The 19722-nt window shown below is 42.1% G+C and overlaps 1 protein-coding gene across 14 annotated transcripts in view; it reads right to left on the bottom strand.

Moving 5' to 3' along the window:
- Positions 1-1435: 1435 nt before the first annotated feature.
- Positions 1436-19722, bottom strand: part of CACNA1G (calcium voltage-gated channel subunit alpha1 G) — a 149839-nt gene continuing 131552 nt past the window's right edge. For 6 of the 14 annotated variants that reach the window (XM_074888963.1, XM_074888948.1, XM_074888950.1 and 3 more), the window contains 5 exons: positions 19030-19170; positions 15717-15851; positions 12471-12660; positions 9757-9926; positions 1436-6068 (listed from right to left, as the gene is read on the bottom strand). In XM_074888963.1, coding sequence (XP_074745064.1) covers positions 5214-6068; positions 9757-9926; positions 12471-12660; positions 15717-15851; positions 19030-19170 — 1491 coding nt within the window. In that variant the 3' untranslated portion in view covers positions 1436-5213. Of the gene's footprint in view, positions 6069-7733; positions 7965-9756; positions 9927-12470; positions 12661-15716; positions 15852-19029; positions 19171-19722 lie in introns of those variants that run through there. The other 8 variants (XM_074888962.1, XM_074888955.1, XM_074888956.1 and 5 more) reach the window with 7 other exon arrangements.

Below are 19722 nucleotides of genomic sequence, written 5' to 3'. Positions count from 1 at the left end.
CCTAGCTGCAGCTACCATTACATAGAAAACAACCTAGTTTCATGCGGCATCCAAATTACTTCCCAAACAGAATAACAAAGTGCCATGCCCAAGCTCTGGCAAGTTGAGAGCATAGCCACAAGCAGCCAGCCTGGGTGGGAGCCTTCTAAAAACCACAAGCAAAAGAGCTTCATAGAAGAACACTCACAAAACAGAGCAGAAAAACAAGACCCCTCCCAAGCTCCTCTGAAACCCAGCACTGGAAATACAGGGCTTTGACATCCCCTGTAAGGAACTACCACGGGGCTGAACTCACCTGTGTGCAGAGAGGCGAGGAGTGCCTGAACCTGTGACCTGCTCTGCCTTCCTGGCTCAGCCCAGCTTACCTTAATGCCATGTGGATCCTCCAGCCTCAGAGGGGTGGGAAGGCCTGTCAGCAGTTCCAGCCTGGTGGGGTTTAGCCTGGACAACACAGATGCATTACAGAGCTCACCTCTGGAGTCCCGCTTTGCGTGGATTTGCATGGGATTTTGCACAGATCCACATTTTTCTCTCTGTTTAAGGGCTAACTTCCTTCCTGCTGTTTTCTACTCAGAGATGGCTATGAGAGGGCCTTTGTGAAAACATCCTCTAGACAACATAATCACTCTGGATGTCAGCTTGGGGTCCCTCCTGCTGCAGAGTGATCATCAACTCATTCAAGCCGAAGTGAGAAACAGGGCTGCGGAGTGCCTAAGGGCCTGGATCCTCCCTCTAGTGGCAGCTCCCCAGAGGAGAGAAGACTTCACGTTAGGAGCTAAGTAACTCCTTCACTGAAGACCCCTGAAGAGTTTAGGTCCAAATGTTTCTGGTCATACCTAAGCAGCATCTGGGGGCTGAGCCCCCGCTGCCCTGCAGCACAGTCTGCAGCTCCCAGGGCAGTGCCAGCCCCGCCAACTCCTGCTTCACAAGGAGCTAAATGACTGCTGAAGTGATGGAGAAAAGGTGCTGTACTTCAGGCTGGAAATCCTGACATTGGGAATGCGTGGAAAAGCCCAGCATCTTCCTCTTCACAGCAACGTGTTTTCATGGACAGATCAAATCTGCCCCTTCTCTCTAAATCCTTTCTCCCCTTTGGCTGCAGCTCCCTCCGTTGCAGTCCTGGCAGCCTTCGCATCGTTAAGCAACTTGCCGAGGTGTCCTCTGCCAGCGTAGTGCGATCTGCAGAAACATTGCTGATGGCCTGGCTGGTAGAACAGCACACCCTGGGCCATGCGCTGGGCCAGATCCGCTTGTGGCGTCAGACTGAATTGCTTCACAAAGGGCTGACATTTCACAATCTTTCTCTCAACCTCCTGTCCGCTGCTGCTATACAATACCTACTCCAACTGTTCACAATTAAAACATGACCAAAGATTTGACCGCTCTGAATGATACAGATTATCATCAGCAACAACAAAAAAGGGAAGTCCACAGTTGTTTTCTTTTCAAAAGCTTTTAATAGGACACATTTGTTTTTGTCATTTGTAAAGATTTACACTCATTTTTTGTCTTTTTTCTTTTTTTAAAAAGGAACATTTTAACCCAGTTTTCCCCATGAATACCACCTTTTGTTGCCCTGACCAAAAGACCTTGTTTTGGCCTATACCTGATACAGTATAACAATATATTAACTATTAAATACAAAGTTCTATAATATATACTAGGTTGTTACGGACATTGCAATGGTACTGTGCCTACTCTAGTCACCTTGTGTTATAGTGTACATGGGTTATCATAGCCAAAGGGGCAGAAAAGGGGAGACTGGGGCATAGCCTAATTTACAATGGTAATGCTCTTGTTTGCTTTTTTTTTTTTTTCTCCTTGAATACACCTTGTGCTGAGTGCAATCCACAGAAGTCAAAAACAGTGTTTTCTTTGCCCTCCTCCAAAATATCTACAGTATAAACGGCCTGTAACCGAGCTATGAAAAATCAGTTCTATGTGCGAGGGGCTGCAAGAACGGAATTTACATTTTCCCAGACACGTCTGCAATCTCTTTTTCCCCAAGTGTCAGACTAGCAATAGCAGAATATCCTCCTCCCACCTGTATACAGTAAATCCACAGTAGTAAAGTGCTGGTGTGCTTGAACGAACTGGATAGCCATGCGACTACTTTACCATCGATAGGGGCTGAGTTTTGGGGGTAGATGTTTTATATGGGTACAGTTCTCGAACAGTAATAGCACTGCAATATCGTAGAACTTGAGCTTAGCTGCTTACTTCTAAACGCGACCTGGATGCAGGCTCTGAAACTAGGCTATACATGTTGTAATACAGTAGGTCTGGCTCCAGGTTTATGAAAAGAAACTTGTAGATAAGAGCTGCTTCTGTTCCCAAGATGCTACGCAGACTTTTAACAATTTCTCTACAGATTTCTACAAAAATATAAAAAATTCTATCAACATAACCATTCTACAGAATTCCTGTGGATTTTGTACATTTTGTTTAAAAAAAGTCAAATTCTATAAAACCCCCCCCAAAGGTATTTAAAATTATCTTAAGATTATTGCACGCACTGCAGTACATTTGTATTTGTCTTTCAAAAGGGCATCTAGAAAAAACTTATCCAGTTTAGAAAACAATCTATTTTACATGGATTTCTTTCCTGAATGCATCATCATAGAGTATTTTTTATTGGCTAGTCTTTACTAAATATTCACGTATGATGTAAACTTTGTTACTTCCACAAGCCTTGTCAGTGGGCAAAACCCCAAGTATTGAAAATAGAAGAGCCTTTAGGCTTTCTGTTACATTTGGAGTTGAGCATTTGGATTAACATCACATCACTGTTTGTGCCATGATTTCAAGCTACATGTGCCATGATTTCAAGCTTCCATTTTTTTTTTTTTGTAAGGAAGGAACTGTACAAGTAGTATCATTCCAGCTATACAAACACAATCCTAATAATTAAGGAACCAGGGTCGGCAATTTTAGTGGCCTAGCTATTTTCCCAAATTATTTAGTACATGTGAAAGGCAAAGCTAAGGCTCATTATGAGTGTAAAACCAAAAAGGGATTAAGAATATTTCTCAGGCTTAATACACTGTAATTTTATTATTTCCTTAAATATGATCTGGGGAAAGAACTGATGAAAGGTTTGTTTGAAATCGTTGCTTTAAACAGGCTTAACTCTGGATTTGGACTGGCATATCAAAGACAGTGGTCTCTGTATGGGCCTGTGTTGAAGAGGGGAAAAATGTCCCAGCCAAGAATTAATCTAACTGCAGTAAATAGTACAGAATGTTAATCCTCCTACTTCAAATACACTGATTGCCTGACTTCCTGCTGAAAGCCCTTACATTTCTCCAGGACATGTAAATCAATAGGGATTGTTTATGGACCAAATGTCCTTAAGTGAAAATAAAGGAGTTTAAGACCTCACATAGGCTGTTAGGTATGAACAGCATCTTCTTATATGTATACTTGAAGCTAATGCAGATACATGTAGTTGTAACAGTCTAATCTCTAAATGGATAAAAGGCTGCACATCAACAAGTTGTAGTGATTTGAAAAGATCAGTAGTTCTCAAAAAGTTACAAACTCCCGACTGACAGAATTAGCACAAATCCTCCTCTTGCCTGTGCTGGTTTAAAGACACGAACCAGCAAAGCCTTATCCATGTATGCAGTTTTAAACCTGTGACTATTCACACACTTCAAACCATGCCTGCAGAGTCTTATTTAGTGTACATCTTAATGGGATTTCATGGAAGTTGAGTGGAGTTACTGTCTGGTTTCCATCAGTCTTGTGAAGAGCGGGAGGTGTTGAACTGGGCCAACCTCTTGTGATTTTCAGACTGTGCTGTCCAGTTCTACAGACTGCTTTTTGCAGAGGGCATTAGCACAGAAGTAAACAGTTAATTTCTGAGATGACTGACATTAAGGACGTATTATAAAGTAAGGACATGAATTCTGTTTTTATCTACTTTGTAGATGATGTTGCTGCTTAAGGCTTTTGATAGATTGGAAATAAAATTACAGTCATGGTCATGTAAATTAACACGAGCAGTGATAGCAAAAAAGCAGACTTTTTTTTACTGAAAATCAAGTCATTTCAGTACCTACAGACTTTCTTACATGTCTTCTGTAAAATAACTTGCAGTAGGCCTCGATTCTGTCCAATACACAAACATATGATTTTAATTTTCAAGAATTACTTAAATACAATCAATCTCAAGGTAGTTTAAGCAAGAGCTTAACTTTAAATGTGTGCTTAAGCCCACTGCTGTGTCATGTCTGCACTGAATTCACCCACTACAAATCTTAAACATTGCCTTACTCTCCTTCTCACACAGATGCAGAAAGGAGGAGCTCCACTGCAAACAGCAGGCTTCCAGAGGTGTAAAACTCAGCAAAACAAACAGCCTGTCCTGGAGACACTGGAAAAACATCTCAGAAGTTTTTGTGCCTCAGTTTCCTAGGCACATATGAAAATTAGCCATGGACATGATTTTGTGAGTCACCAGTGGATGATCTATAAAATCCTTTCGTAATTCAGTACTGTGTACAGTAAATGGCTCTACATTCACCATCTTCAGACATCTGTCAGCATGTTGTACCTTCCTGGGTTTGTGCACTTGCTTTCACTCTGGATGTTGATTTTATGTAAAATTGGAATATTATTTTGTTAAAAAACTACCACTGCATTTCTATACTACCCAAACAATCTTTTTCCCAGAATATCATTGACGTCGAAGGGGAAGAATAAATTACATTAAATAATCCTTATTTACTGCTGACTGTGGGATACATTTCCTCTGTAATGCACTAATTGGCTACATTTTGTGCTTTGAAAAACAAAATGAAACCCAAACAAAACAAAACAAAAAAAGAGAAGGGATTAAATATATATTTTTTAGGTTAAAATATTCATAAAAACCAACTTTATCTCAGAAATATTCTGAGATACATAAAATAGAAGAAAATTAAACGAGTCTTTAGTCACAAAATGTACTACATCCCGCAATACTAGATTCAATTAATTTAATAAAATATAATATACATATAGATTCTGCACATTGTATTGCTTTTACCTAAGCAGAACATATGCTTAAGTAAGCGTGATATAGGTTAACCACTCTTTTAACCAGCTGGTTCTTTAATCTTTCTTTGGAAATTTTTTACCCAGTGCCATTTTGGAATACAGAGTTTTTAAATTTTTTTTTTTCTATTACATGAAAGGAAGAAAACATTTGGCACCAACAGAAAAGTAACTCAGGGGTCCATTTCCGTTTGATCAAAGGAAAAGCTAGGAAGTGTCAACAAGTCTTTCTTTGGGGTAGGAGATGTTGACATACTGTCTGGAAGCAACGAATCCCCTATATCCATCGAATCCTTGGACTCACAAGATGGAGCACGCCGTCTCAAGCAAATGTCTCCACTGGCAGGTGAGATGCTGTGAGGTCCTCTAGGTAGCAAACTCTGTCCATCGGGTGGATCTATAGATATACATGGAGGGCTCAGTTTTTTCTTCTGCCGTGTTCCTTGCAAGCCTTCCATTTCACTTACCACCTGACTTATGAAGCCAGAAGAGCTAGATGTGGAATGGTGCTGAGGGCTGTTTTCCATTGAACAAATTTCTATTGAATGTCTCCTTTGATCATCTAACCAAGAGGGTGGTTTTTTTAGAAGACCCTGGGTGTCTACACTGTGGTATTTCTTCAGGTCCTTCAGTGTAACGTTGCCAGTATTGCCTATGTTCCTCTTAGGAGTGAGAGGCTGAACCTCTGAACAGGCACTCGAGGCTGTACAAGTTTCTGAAGTGAAAGGCTCCGAGGAGCTGTTTATTTCAGATACTTCTTGGTCCATTGAATCTCCAGGTGTCTCCTGATACGAGTCTGCACAAGCACACGATGCTGGTGCCTGCTTTGAAATATTATACTGATTGTGGGAAAGCTGCTGCGTATGAACGCTTGCCCGGCTCCATGCAGCCAACTCTTGAGCTTCTGAGGGTGTCAGAGCCACTGATGACTCCTCCTTGGGCACAGCAGGGACATTTGGGTCAGAGAGTTCACTCACCTCGGTGTGGAGATTCTCCTTGCTATCCAAAGAGTCGTTCCTTATAGCCATCTGTATCAGAGCGCAAAGGGATCGGGGAGGAGAGGAGTTGCCAGATGAGAGAGACAGACCAAACAAAGGTTAGTACAAGCAAGGCACAGCATTTACAGGGCACTCAACTCTGCTGAGATACCTCAGCACAGACCCACTGACTCCTATAATGACCTGTGCTGTGCGTTCTAGCAACTCCCATGCTTCAGAGATCCGTGGGTTTGTCCCTGTGTAAATGAGCAGAATTTGGCCCTTCATTCTTCATAAATGGTTGACCTTTAGCTTTCTCCTCTAACAATGGAGGGCTTCAGAAACAGAATGCCCCCACCCAAACTTAGACATGTTCTTGTTATGCAAAGGATGAGGGTCTACAGCAAAGCCCTTCATAATTTTAGGAGCTGAGGTACAACCGGGAGAAGAAAGATGTGCAAGTGAGTCTGTGTATTCTCTAGCTCAGGTGATGCTGAGCATGTGGAGCAGGATCCCCAGAGCCAGTGACACCAGAGCAACCACACTCTGCGCCAGCACCAGGGCAACAGCCTGTCCCTGGCTTTGGTCCCCAGGCTGGAGCCATGACTCTGCACCATGTTACGGCAGGGGAGCTGGAAAAGCTGGAGCACAAAACTGGAGTAATAATAGTAATAATAACCTGTAATTATTTCAACTTATTCTGATGCTTGAGTTCAGGCTTCCTAAGGCACATTTTGCCTTGGCTGTCTTGAGCTGTATGCAGCAGCATCAGAGCCTGCTGGCAGAGAGAACCTATGGCATGTTTTGAAGGCTTTGTCTCCTCACTGCACTGCATCCCCTTGTCAAAAGGGTTTATAAATCAGCCATGTTAACTGGCCCTTAAAGGCAGAGTCTCAGTTTGAGAAGACTCTTAAATGATCTAAAAGATTAAAAACTACACAGAGAAATTTGGAGGAAATGTGTACAGCTGGTTCTAGTCCTTTAGAGAAGTGTAAGGAGATGAAAATCCTCATACTAAGGAATGCTTTTGTGACGAATCGCCCCAAAATGATCTTAGAATTTATATAAAAATTGTCCCGCAAGGATCGTTTGAGCCAAATGATCTCTATTCAGGCAAAGCTCTCATCAGCTGCAGTACGCACATGTGTGCACGCAGAAACACAAGAGTCTATTGCTACATCTGCACATTGGGCTCCCTTTGTCATCTGTGAGAGTTGAGAGAATATTTAATATGGCAAGCGATTTTGTCCAATGCTGGTGAATTCTTTCTAGTTAAAATTTTACAGCATAATACTGGCAACTAAGCACAGTCAAGAGTGGAGCTAATTCTGGTCTCCTCAATGCCAATAGTTTTAGTGAGTGTTTGGGAGAAGAAATCATATTCATACCCCGAGAAGAGACGCAGACCACAAGAAAATAGAATACAGAAGCAAAAAAGTAATTATTGGCACTTCTTTTGCTTGCACACCAACCTGTGTTGCACACAACAGTATCAGTCACCACCAGCTCTTTCTTTCCCTATGATACAGGCATCTTTGGTAGTTGTTAGTAGTAACTGTACAAATGTTTTACTGGTTTGTTTCAAAATAAAAGGACCTTCTGCCATCCCACTGGGGTGTATACCTGTGGTAGCCACAGCTTGGTGTGGGCTACACCTTGGATACACAGTCCTGAAACCAGAAAATCGTTTTCATTTCAAGTAGAATTCCCCTGGAGTAAAGCTTTTGTGCAATACACTGCCAAGGAGCATATTCCTCAGCAGGGAATACTCTCATCTTCATCTGCGAGTGCATCGCTAATTGTCAAACTTTCCAGAGTCTAAACTGCACATTACTGTGGGGACTGTGTCCACTCTTCAGCACTCTGGAGGGAAAGTGAGGTTAAACACACAGGTTTTAATGATGGAGGAAAGTGCATGGATCAGGTTATGTGGTGAACAAGATTTATCTATACACAGATTTAGGAAAGGCAGGGTACAAGGGGGAAGGGAAAGGAAAGAAAGAAAAGAAAGAAAAGAAAACAAATCAGAATTACATGCAATATATATAACAATAAGGAAAAATGGGTACTGCAAACCAAAATGTTTTGTGAGTTTGGGTTATTGTGATGTGCTAGTAACAAATTAGTGGTGGCAATAAAAGGAGCCGAGCAGAGAGCACTTGAGCAAGCAGAAGTGCCAGGGGTGTAAAGGGAATTTTGCCTCTTTAAGGACTCAGTTTCACAGTGTCTGGCCATCTCGATTGCAATTAACAGTAACAGCAACACTGCCCTGTTGCCAGGAACAACCTCACTGCTCCCATTAGCCACATCGGGAGCTGCTTGCTGCTCAGGAGTGTGCCCAGGGCACCTCACTAACCTTTGGAGGGATCTGACCGGCCCACAGACCATATCTGCTCACTGTCCCAAAGCTTTTTTCTTCCTGAAATGTCACTCCAAGAGCATGCTCATCTCACTGCACGAGCAGAGAGGAGGGAGGGGAATAAATTAACTTAAACATATGAAAAGGTTTAGAAAAAGAAGCCTTCAAAGATATGAACAGAATTAGGCTGAGGAAGATGGTTAACATGGTAATTTATTCTAGATAGATCAGTTCAAAAGGATGGGTCTGTTATTCATTAGAAAGCAAGAGAGAGTGGTTATGAACTGGAATCATGACATCAATTAGTTTCCCCATTAGCAGTGATTGGGGTAGCTGGCCAGCCCTGTGCAAACGAATACATGCTAGGAATTTCTTATGTCAACTTAGTATTACAGACTAATGTAATTGTTAACCTTGGTACTTCACATTCATTTTTAGAGCTTAATGAATCAACTGTCTAATTTGTCAACGTTGATTAAAAGATGAAAAAATGGGAATATTTTCATGCAGGAAAGAAATTGCTTTTGAAAAAATAGAACCGGTTTATTTTATGTATATAAAATCAGGCACAAAACTACTGAAGAAAGCAGAGTTTGGGAATCAGACATGCCTCTGGTCCTGGTCCAGCTGCACAATGAAATATGCTTAAAAATGTGAGAGTGAAGCACAAGTTTAAGTATTTTACTAAAAAAGATAAACTTATGCTTCCAATCAACCAGACTGGACTCTTTGATTAGATCTCTTAGATCTTTGCTTGAATCAGGATTTAAATCAATGCCAGGCAAGAACCAGAGATAAAACCAGTTGCAAAATAAAATGTGTCTGTTTTGCATATACTCAAACTTTTCAAAAGCACACAGGAGATTCAAAAGGATCTTAATTTTCAGTTCTCACTGTAAACCCAGTATACTTTCCATGATGGTTTTGCATATGAGATATCCATCTTCTTTTAAACAGTTTTCCCCTTTCAAGAAACCAGAGGAGCCACAGGAAGGGTGGCCTGGGATGGAGTCTGCAGCCCCTGTGTCCTTTCAAGCACTGAGAAAATCACAGCAGTTAAGAATTAGTTCCTTAACCCCAACAAGCCCCTGGGGAGCATTTGGCTCCATTTATGAAGGAGACTGAAAAAAAGAAAGTGCTAACAACGTGGAGAACATTTAGGCATGTAGCCAAAGGAGATGATACTCATCACGCACATTCTTTGCAGACTCCTGGATGGCTTTCAGATCAAAATATATCAACCTTTTTGTTATTTCTGTAGGAGAATTACAGTTCTCCAGAGGTTTCTCTGCAAATCCCTCCTTGAATTGAAAGCATGGTTTAACCTGGAAACACAACAATATAAAACCTCAGCGGGTTCATGGTCATAAATCTGCTTACCTGTCTGCGGAGCAGCCTTTCAGCAGAAGGAGAGTGCACCTGCTGGGAAACCTGGGGTTTGCTCTCCCTCACCAAGTGGTCATGAGCTCTTACGTGGTGAAAATGGTCTTTTGGAATTTGTAGGAGAGAGCTGGTGTCCACCGGCTGCGACTGCACCGATGCCTTTGAACCTTGCAAGAGGGAGAAGAGACAGGAATGTGACATGTTCATCTGCAGATTATGTCCCAGTCTCAAGGACCTTTCAGAGAAAACTGCTCCATGGCACCTTGGACCAGGCAGGCATGGAAAACCACTGAATTCAGCAACTGGCTCTCCATGATTGGGAAAAAACTCTCGCTGACTAATAAATTATTCCAAAATTGTCTATTATTTCATTTTTCTTGGCATTTTCCCCTGATACAACTGGGACTAGCTCCTGTTAAGAACAGAAGATTATGAACTTGAAGTTCATCTGGACTGGCAATTTCTACATGCCCATTTTAGGGCCAATAACTTTGCAGGCAACCACACATCTTAGCACTGCAAGGAGCTGACTTTGAAAGACTTTGGAAAAGGATATCTCCATACCTGAGCGTATGTGGAGACCAACTGCTGGGATCTCAAAACCAGCATGCCCACTGGAAATGAAGTCAAAGGGAATGGCACCTTGCAGCTTTCAAGGCTAGTTTTGCAAAGCATCCCAGAAGAAGGAAATACATATTCTCCAGTCTCTTTCTGACCCTTTGTGGTTGCTGGCTACTTCTTCTAAAAGGTTTGAAACTCTGCATGCTCCCCCCCACCCCCCAGGCTCAACATTTTTCAAAACAATTCATTTAACCTGGACCACATCCCAGAGAATCTCATTTGTCCTGGAATCTTTCCCAGAACAACAGCCCCATTACGAAGGAGTATTCAAACAAATACCTCCTGCAAGTGCCAGTGTTTCTGACAACAAAACCTTTCTCAGCTTGAAATATTATGGCTTAGTTGTGGTGATTTATTAGAGGTGCCTGGCACCTTTTGCTATCTTCACAGCACTTTATAATATTGCAAACTGTAAACAGGTAGGGGTGACTTCCCCCACCCTGAAAAGCAGTGACATTGTAGGTGGAACAGGACAATGATGCATATGCCAAGACTTGGGCACCTTACCCACCTCCGAGCACTTTGGCCTGCTTAAGACGACTGGAATTTCACCAGCAGGAGAAAAACACAAAAGGTTTAATTGCTTAATGTGGTTATGAATAAGACATCAGCTTTACCTTTCCAAAATACTTCTCCTACATCTCAGTGGAAGTTTTTCCTGTGGATTTACAAGGGTGCAATGCCTGCCCCCCCGCCAAACCAGGGCTGTCAGATGGGGCTATTCAGTTCTCCAAGCTGGAAGTGCAATCTTGAGGAAAGGAGGGACTCAGAAATTACCCACTTTTTTATCAAGTAGTTTTTGTTCAAGACAGGACAAACACACTTTGAATTAAGGGTCAAAAATGCAGCACTAGAAACTCCCTCTTGTAGCAAATGGGATTCTTTCATATGGTCAGGGATTATGACTCCAGGAAACTTCTTGGCTGTTAGACAGACCAATAAATTCTGGCTCCACTGAAGGTAATGGGAGTTTTGCTATTTACTTCAGTGGGATTTGACCAGGATTTTAGCTGTACCTTTTACATTATGTGCAAACAGGTTCTTCAAAGGACAGCTCTTGACCTTGAAAATTTTGTATTATGGCAGTGATTTCTCACAACTCCAGATTCATCTTCCTCCGTTGTGTCCACATTTTTTTTCTGCTGTTCAACGGTCGCTATTCATCCAAATTCTTATTACTATGCAAATTTCAACATCTTATTTCTAATCTGTTCAAATCCCCTACCATTCCGAACAGTGCTGAAATTATGTTCTGCTTAGAGGCTTTCAAATGACAATGCTTGTAAAAACTTCTCTGTCTTATCTGTGACAAATGTCTAAAATGATGGCACGTACAGAAGAATTAAATACAGCTACATTCACTTACCAGCAGAAGGTAACCCCTAGCAGACAGAGTAAATGAAAGCACATTGATAAGCACCGGGAGGCAGCTGCAAGTACAGGTACAGAGGTGCAGGTAGAGAGAGAGCGTCCTTGGTATCTGCAATACGCTGTATCTAAGAATATCTCTGAATTTAGCTCTAAGGCGTATATCCCAACCACGCACACTGGGAAGGACAATTCTACACTCTCTCATTTTTCCATTCATCTCACACTGAGATCTCTCTCAATTCAGCACATTTATGTTCATTTTACAGGCATTTAGAGACACCATTTTCCCATCTTTCACAGATGTTCCCATATAGAGCTTCCAAAACCTGCTAGAATAGGTACTGCTGAAAAAAAAAACCAGACATGAGGAAATATTTTTCTGCTGGAGTTTTTGCTCTGGGGCCATAGCTAGCTCAGGTGAGATGGATGGAGCCCAGGCTGTATGGACTGTAACCTTCAGGGAACCATGCAGGGGGACAGTCAGCCTTGAGCCAGGCCAACTGCTCACTGTCACATTGCCAAAAAGTTCAGAGGAAAGGAGTTCTCTTTAAGAGCCTGGACTTTGTGGAGGGTCTTTGCAAAGCCATTCCACAGGTCTGGTCACCAACACCTCACTGGGAACTGATGGCAGTTTGCTGCCTCTGACTGAATAGCTTGGAAAATCCCAGCTATTGCTATACTGGACAATCCTGCTCTTGTCCCAGCTGACAGATGTGTACCTGACTGGGACTTGTGATGTGCTGGATTCCTCTCGCCCAGGGAGGCAGGGCAGGGGCTGGAGTACGGCGGCTGGAACATGTAGCTGTCATTTGGCAAAGAGTGGGTGCGCCCCACCGAAGGCTTTCTCACGCTCAGCAAGTCCTTGCTGGGAGACAGGGTCAGCGTGTCATCTTTGGAGCGGAGATCAGCCTACGGGGAAAAAAACAGTGAGGAAGGAAGACATGACAGGGTGGGAAGAGGAGAAGTGCCCAGAAACGCTAGCGACAGCCATTGCAATCAGTATGGCACGATGGGCATGCACATCGTCAGTATGTACGAGTTGCACGAATGGATCTACCAGGAAGCTATACCCCTCATTTTGTATTGTCAATAAATTGTCACACAGAATGAACCACAGAAACAGAGGAAGCAACACTGCAGTAATAAACCATGACTATTTCAGGGATATGCAAAGAAGGCATCATGCCTCAAGGCCAGCAAAGGTCACATGCTTTGCATAACTTTGATCCTCTGCAGTAACAGTAAAGCTCTCTCTATGTGCCCTCATCAGCAAGTCAGACTTTTGCAAAGGTGAGTAGTTTCCTTTTCTAACAATGAAAGGAAAAAAAAAAAACCCAAACCAAAACTGGTTTACAGAAAATATTCTCTATTCTGGCTCCCAGCGCAGTTTTATTGGTTTTTCTTCTCACACAATGAATAACTAAACCCATTTTATTGAAAGGGATATCTAAACCTACTGCTTCAGGGCTAAAGCCATTCTCTAATTAGAAAGGATCTAATGCAAGCAAAGGTTATTGTATATATGTTGACTGCAGAGTTTTTACAGCCAAAGAGTCTCTTGGAATAGGCAGCACCAGAGGCAATACAGACTGAGGTGGATTCAGGTCTGATTTCATAAGGTAATATCTCCATTCCAGAAATGTTCTTGGGTGTTATTGTATTGGACAGTATTAGCAAAAAGGGAAGCAAAGTCAACTTCCCTGGATATTTCTAATGAAAGAATTATTTCATCTTTGAAAGGTCTCCATTGAAAAACACAGAAATAAGTTGTGACTCTGTAGTCTGATACAGTATATTGCTGATCATTTTTGGAAAACTTTAAATCTTATTTTCTGACAAATATTCCCTTCACTCAGTGCATTACAAGTTTTCTGAAATAAACACTGAGATTTTTTTTCCCAATTTTATCCTTCAGTCATAAAAATAAAATTTCACTATGGCATTTTGTTTGGAAAGAAACATGATGAGATTAAAAGGAATTTACAAAAAGGAAAAAAAATGTGGATAAAAGAAGAAAAGGAAAAAAAAAGGAAGACCAGTGTTGTAAATTTAATGAAGGAAATGGATCTGCACTGTCTTGCAGCATTAGTTTCAGTCCTCGGGAACCTGCTGATTTGGATAGAGCCTGGATACAGCCTAGATAAGAGAGACTGCAGTCTCCTGATATAGCTCAGAGGAGGAGAGTGAAACCTGTGCTGTAAAGCTGAGGCTTGGGTTTTGGAAACCTCTCTGATCCTCCCTGCTTCCCCTTCTGAGCAGTATGTTTATGCCATTTAGCTTTCATATTGTTTAGCTTAAAGCAGGAAAGAGGGCCTGAAACCTGAGATTTTAAATTCAAAACCATTTGGATCTGAACACGAGAATTTGGATTTGAAATCCTATCCAAACCCAAACTTTAATGAACTTTTAGGTTCATTGACAGGATCCAATACCACAGTGGGCTTGTTTCCACTTTCTGATCATCTTGGGGGAAATCTCATGAGTGATCTTCATGAAAACCATTTAAAATAGCTGCAAAATGATCTTCCAAGTCCAGCTCATAAACAGAGCAGCGGGAGCACATGACTTTTTGGTTCATTGGTAATTTTGAAAAACATGTTGTTTTGGCTTGACTGAAAATCAAATCTGAGTTTTCCATGAACCAAAAAAAATCCCAACCCAAATCTATTTTAAGTCAAACAAAACATTCTGAGATACTTTTCAACTAAAGTTGTGTCTAAATGAAGTGTAAAAATATTGCATATTTAGAAAATATTTCAATGAAAGCTTGCAGTTTTTTAGGAGTTTGGGAAACTGTTTTGACCAAAATGCTTCACTGATATTGACAAAAATTCACAAAATGCTTTGTTCAACCTGGTCTTGTGCTTTTTTTGGAGAAAAACTATCTCTCTTGGCTATACCCTTGAGACTTCGCTATGCTGTCAAACAGGTTTGCCTAATCTGATTCAGAACTAGAAGGGCTCTCTCCTCAGTCCAGCTCTCCAGACTAATTTTGAAACAGAAAGTCCCACACAAAATGTTAAATGTAGTTTACAAAATCTTTTGCACATGATGCCATGAAGCATGATGGGAAATATTGTCACGGTTTAAGAGATGTTTCCCAGATAAGTGCTAATTAGGATGACAGTCGACTAGAATGGCAGAAAATTTATCAACAACACAAACATCCAAAGGCAGGTACATGAACAACAACAAAGAAAACAATAATGATCCAAAAATGTTGGAAAAGGAGTTATGTCTATTGTACAGCAGAAAAAAAGCACTTGACTGCTACACAGCTTAAAATGTCTAATGTTTCAAAGAGGAGATGGTTAAGGCAGGGTTCAAAATACTGGTTATTTCATTCAAAAAGACACAAAATAGTCCAAACTTTTTTTTTTTTTTTTTTTTTTTTTTTTTCCTCCCAGTGGGATGACTGCTAGTAAGAATTCACAAAACAAGCAGCATCTCGGAGAGATCCCCATCTGATATTTGTAAAATAAACAGTCTGGCACCAATGATGCAAAAAGCCTTGTGGTGCCTGTGTTCATAAAGACAAAAATCCATTACAAACCAAAGGGTTGTAGATGACCCCTCAGCAGAGGACACATGATTCATTAGCCCACGGGTGCCTCTTCCACGCAGCATCACTAATTTGTTTCAGATGGGGAGGAAATTTCAACCTTGATGCTTTCCAAAGCATTTTTTTACTATTTATTTTACTTGTAGAAAACACAGTTTTTACATAAGATGCCAAAGGAAAAATAGGAATAAATACTTGTTCCTCGCGAGGAGCTGAGTTTGTGGACAAGACTGATAACAACCCAGGACCTAATGGCATTAAGGACAACGTCCTGTTCAGGGGAAAGGTTGGTGCTATTTGGAAATGGACTTGAACTGAAAATGCCATTAGGCAGGTGCAGAGAGGTGGAAGCAGTATTTCGAACCCTGTAAACATCAGACTATACAGTGACCAGTGTATGTACATTGCTTTCCAGAGCATTAAGTAAGTGTGTGTTAGTATCATCAGGAAAAGAGTCATCCGTCAGAGCTAAGGACCAGGACTTTTCAGAGAGAATATCTGACGCCAGAGACAGAGCCTCCATCTCAGCTAGAGGGATCTAAAGGGAGAGATGATTAAGCATAAGAAACCAGGACACAAATCTTTTGGAAAAGAGAAAAAAAAAAAAAAGTATCATAATCTAAATAGTTCTAGACACTAAAGCAATATCCCTGCAGTGGAAGAAGCTACATCATGCACGTTGCTACTGGGGACAGAACGTTAAAGAAATGGAGTATAACAAAGAAATGAAAAAAAGAGTGGGACGTTCATACTTAAATGCTTATCCATGATCTGAGAGGGAGTTTAAAACCATACACTAATGCTAGCATTGTGTTTTGCTGTTCTGTCTAGATGAAGAAGCAAAAGTAACGTTACTTTCATACTAGAGATATTTACCCTCTTGGCTATGACCAAATACAAGAGGCTTCAAGATCTTCTGACTTCTCCAAAGTTGTTTCTACCCAATAACCATGCTGGTTTTTTTGCCTCTAAGCTTATCTGGTTGAGTCCACAAAGATTCCCCAACACCAAAATCATTTTGCAGGTGGGGTATGGAGCGTGCCTCTTCCTGCACTCCAGGAGGGTACGGGGACCTCCTGCTCCCCGAGAGGCAGGTGGGATTATAATTAACTTCCTAATGGCTAAACAGGGACAGGGAGAAACTTAAGGCTTGATTTCGGTCAGTGAATGCCTTCTTGGTGCCTTCAGTGGGTTTTGGTCTGCTAAAGAGCCTCCAGTGCCTGGGTGAACATCAATAACTGTCCTACGAAATGAACCACCTGCGTCTTTCAGCCCCCAAGTGCCACCCCAGCCCTGGCCCCAAGAGCCTCCTCCAGCTCTGAGCAAACCCAAGCTGGGAACAGGTGCTGCACTGCTGCACCGGCCCTGGACCGATGTCTCTCGCACAAACGCATCCCCGCTGAAGGCTTTCAAGAAATTGATGAAAATCTTTATAAAAATATTGATGAAGCTCTCTCCCTAAACGCAGAGCTCTTTTTATAAGAAATGTGAAACATCACTCCAGGTTTTGGAGAGAAAGAGGGGAAAAAAGGAACTGCAGCATCTCCCTGAGAACAGCATCCCTGCTGCTGGCACCTCAGGGAGGGATGTTCGCCCTGAAGTGCAGGCTCAGCCCTCCCCAGATCCCCACCCTGGGTACGTGTCTAAGGCTGGTGCCCACGGCACTGGGGACAGCATTTCATCAGGCAACCTGCAGCCCTGGCTCACGTTTGCAGGGGCTGCCTGGTCTGGACAAGTCCCAGGTGTTTCCTTTTCATTTCTCACTGTGCATTTTCTTTTCCTATCCTCTATGCTTGAAAAGACTTTCAGCAGCAATATATCTTCCAAGAGAAACCACAGAGGCCCAGATCTGTTGCATTTAAGTTGTCAAAGGGCTGGATTTTCTCACTTTAGAAATGGCATCAGTGGGGTGAACTAAACTCAGTAATGAGTGAACCTTGAGAGGCTCAAAACTTCAGCTGAGATAAGTAAGAGGGTCAGGTTCCTCTCATCTAACCTTGGGTTTGATATCTCCTCTAACACAGTCCGCTGGCAACGGATGAAAGAGATGCTTTGGAGGAGCTCCTGATTTCATACGAGGCTCCCCAAAAAAGCATCGCTGCAAAGGCTGCCAGCACAAGGACAGCGATCCTGAATGGGGACCCACCGACCGGAGCCCAAGTGTGTGGGGAAAGGCTGTGCTAGAGCGTGGTGGACACCAGCAGCTCCTGCCTGACAGAGCGGCTCCGCTGGGAGCTGCTATTAATCAGGTTGCTTTCAGCAAGTCCCAGTGCTGCTCTAAATTCCTGACTTGCCTGAGAACATGACAAATGGTGTGAACAGAAAAGCCAAAATGTAAACAAAACATCACCCCCCCTTCAGCCTCCCCTCTTCCAAAATTGAGTTTGAAGCCTTCAAAACATTTTGTTGGGAACATTCAACTGACTTATATGAGTTTTAATTACAGGGGGGGAAATATAAAATAGCTTAAATTTTAAAAGCAAAAGCCATTGCAAACTGGAATGCTATATTTTTTCATTACAAAAATGTCAAAACAAAACCTTTTTTCTTGCTGCAGCAGCACTTTATGGTGAAAAATATTGTGACAAAAATTTTCCAAACAGCTGAGTTTCCTACTGACCCTCTGCCTTCCCCGCCAAAGCTACTGTCTCTATTCCTCTGGCAATTCTTGAGGCAACCACTTCCTATAGCTTAATAGACCTCAATCTGGAAAGTGATACACAGCAATCAGAGGGAGACAGGTTATCCCACTATATAAAGACCTGCAGTAGGATTTTATTTTACCTAAGCTTGTTCCTTTCCTCTAATGAACCACCGAGTTGGATAATTTAGAGTGTCAGTGAGCTCATAAATAAGCACACTGATTTCACAGGAAAACTTCTGCTATTTTTAGCCAGAAAGGGAAAAAAATAGATCAAGAAATGTGGAATTTGCTCAATTCCAACTGCAGGAAAAAATAGGTATGCTTGAATTATTATTATGGTCACTGCTGTGATTTAGGGAAAATATTTGCTCTAAAGAATAGCATGCTTGAGAAGGTAGGTATTTTATTCTAAGAAGTAAATGAACTAATTTTAAGCAAGCATTACAGGCCCTGTTCGAGAAAGCACTGGAGCACACGATTACTTAAGTACATCAATAAGGGCTGCCTTTGCCTTCCAAATTCAGTTCAGATCAGAGATGAGGATCTAGTTTACAATGACCCACTTGCAAGAAGCCTCTTTAGGAAAATCATTCAAAACTGGATTTTCATGCAGTGTAAGTAGGCACAAAATGTAGAGAGCACTTTATGATCCCCACCAGTTCAGGCTGTGCTCTGGGGAAACCTCACACCGTACTCCAGGCTCTGCAGACATGTCCTGACATTGCTGCAGAGCCCTGGTTAGGAGCAAGAAGCCAAATACAAGAGCCCCACTGCAGGATGGAGACAGGATTTTGTACATTTTCCCTACAACACTCATGAACAGTAAATCCCAGTGAAAAACTTCTTACTGTGTCGAAGAGGGAAACTCAGAGCCTGTACTTTTCCTCTTGCATTGATATACAACATCATAAACCAAGATATTATCTCAACTCCCACAGAAAAAGTCAAAATGACTTACGCTTCAAAATCCCTGTGACTACATTACATAAAGTAAAGAACTTTAACTCTCTATTAAAGGTTTCAGTCAAATCGAGTTTGGATGGAGACTTTGCAGGAAATTAGGAATATTAACCTGGTTCTCAGAGTTGTAATATTCGGGAGCTGGGAGGGCATAATGATGGCACACAGAGCCTGACAGGTTGTCCATCAGCTTCAGCTCTCCTTCCAGAGATTCCTGGATCAGCAGTGATATGGTATCAAACAAGTGCCTTTCCTAGGAGGGGTGGTGTATAGCATGCAGAAAGGTAGAGCGAGCCAAAGAGAGAGAGAGGAAAAAAGCAAGGGACAGAGACAGAAAGAAAAAAGGACAGTGTGTAAAACCCAACAAACAAAAGGGGGAAAAAAAAAAAAAACAGAAGGGGAGGCAGGGGAGACGGAAACGTTCAGGAAGAATAGCAGTAACATAAACAACGGGACAGGAGAGGTGAGGCAGGAGAGGAGAGAGAACAGTGCAGTAATATCACGGTGAGCAGTGACAGCTTTCTCAGACATTACTAGAGACGGGGCCGACGCCGGCTGCCCCAGAACTGTGGCTGCTCCCACTCAGGGCCCTCCTCGGGGACAATTCTCACTCTCAGCAAACACGACTGGTTACTTCTGGGATCTGAGCTGTATAATGGGGCTGGTATAGCAGTGTCTTGACACTTGGTGCTGTGAACTTCTACAGGACACTAGTGCTGTAAGGTTTCTATACCCACTGTCCACATTTTTGAGTAAGACCTAATATTTGACCCCTAAATCCATATCCAGGGGTCACCTAAATTCA

Source organism: Strix uralensis, chromosome 19, assembly GCF_047716275.1.
Source record: "Strix uralensis isolate ZFMK-TIS-50842 chromosome 19, bStrUra1, whole genome shotgun sequence".
Taxonomy (NCBI): domain Eukaryota; kingdom Metazoa; phylum Chordata; class Aves; order Strigiformes; family Strigidae; genus Strix; species Strix uralensis.
Note: the sequence above shows the minus strand (reverse complement) of the source record. Positions and strands in the feature narration are given on the sequence as shown.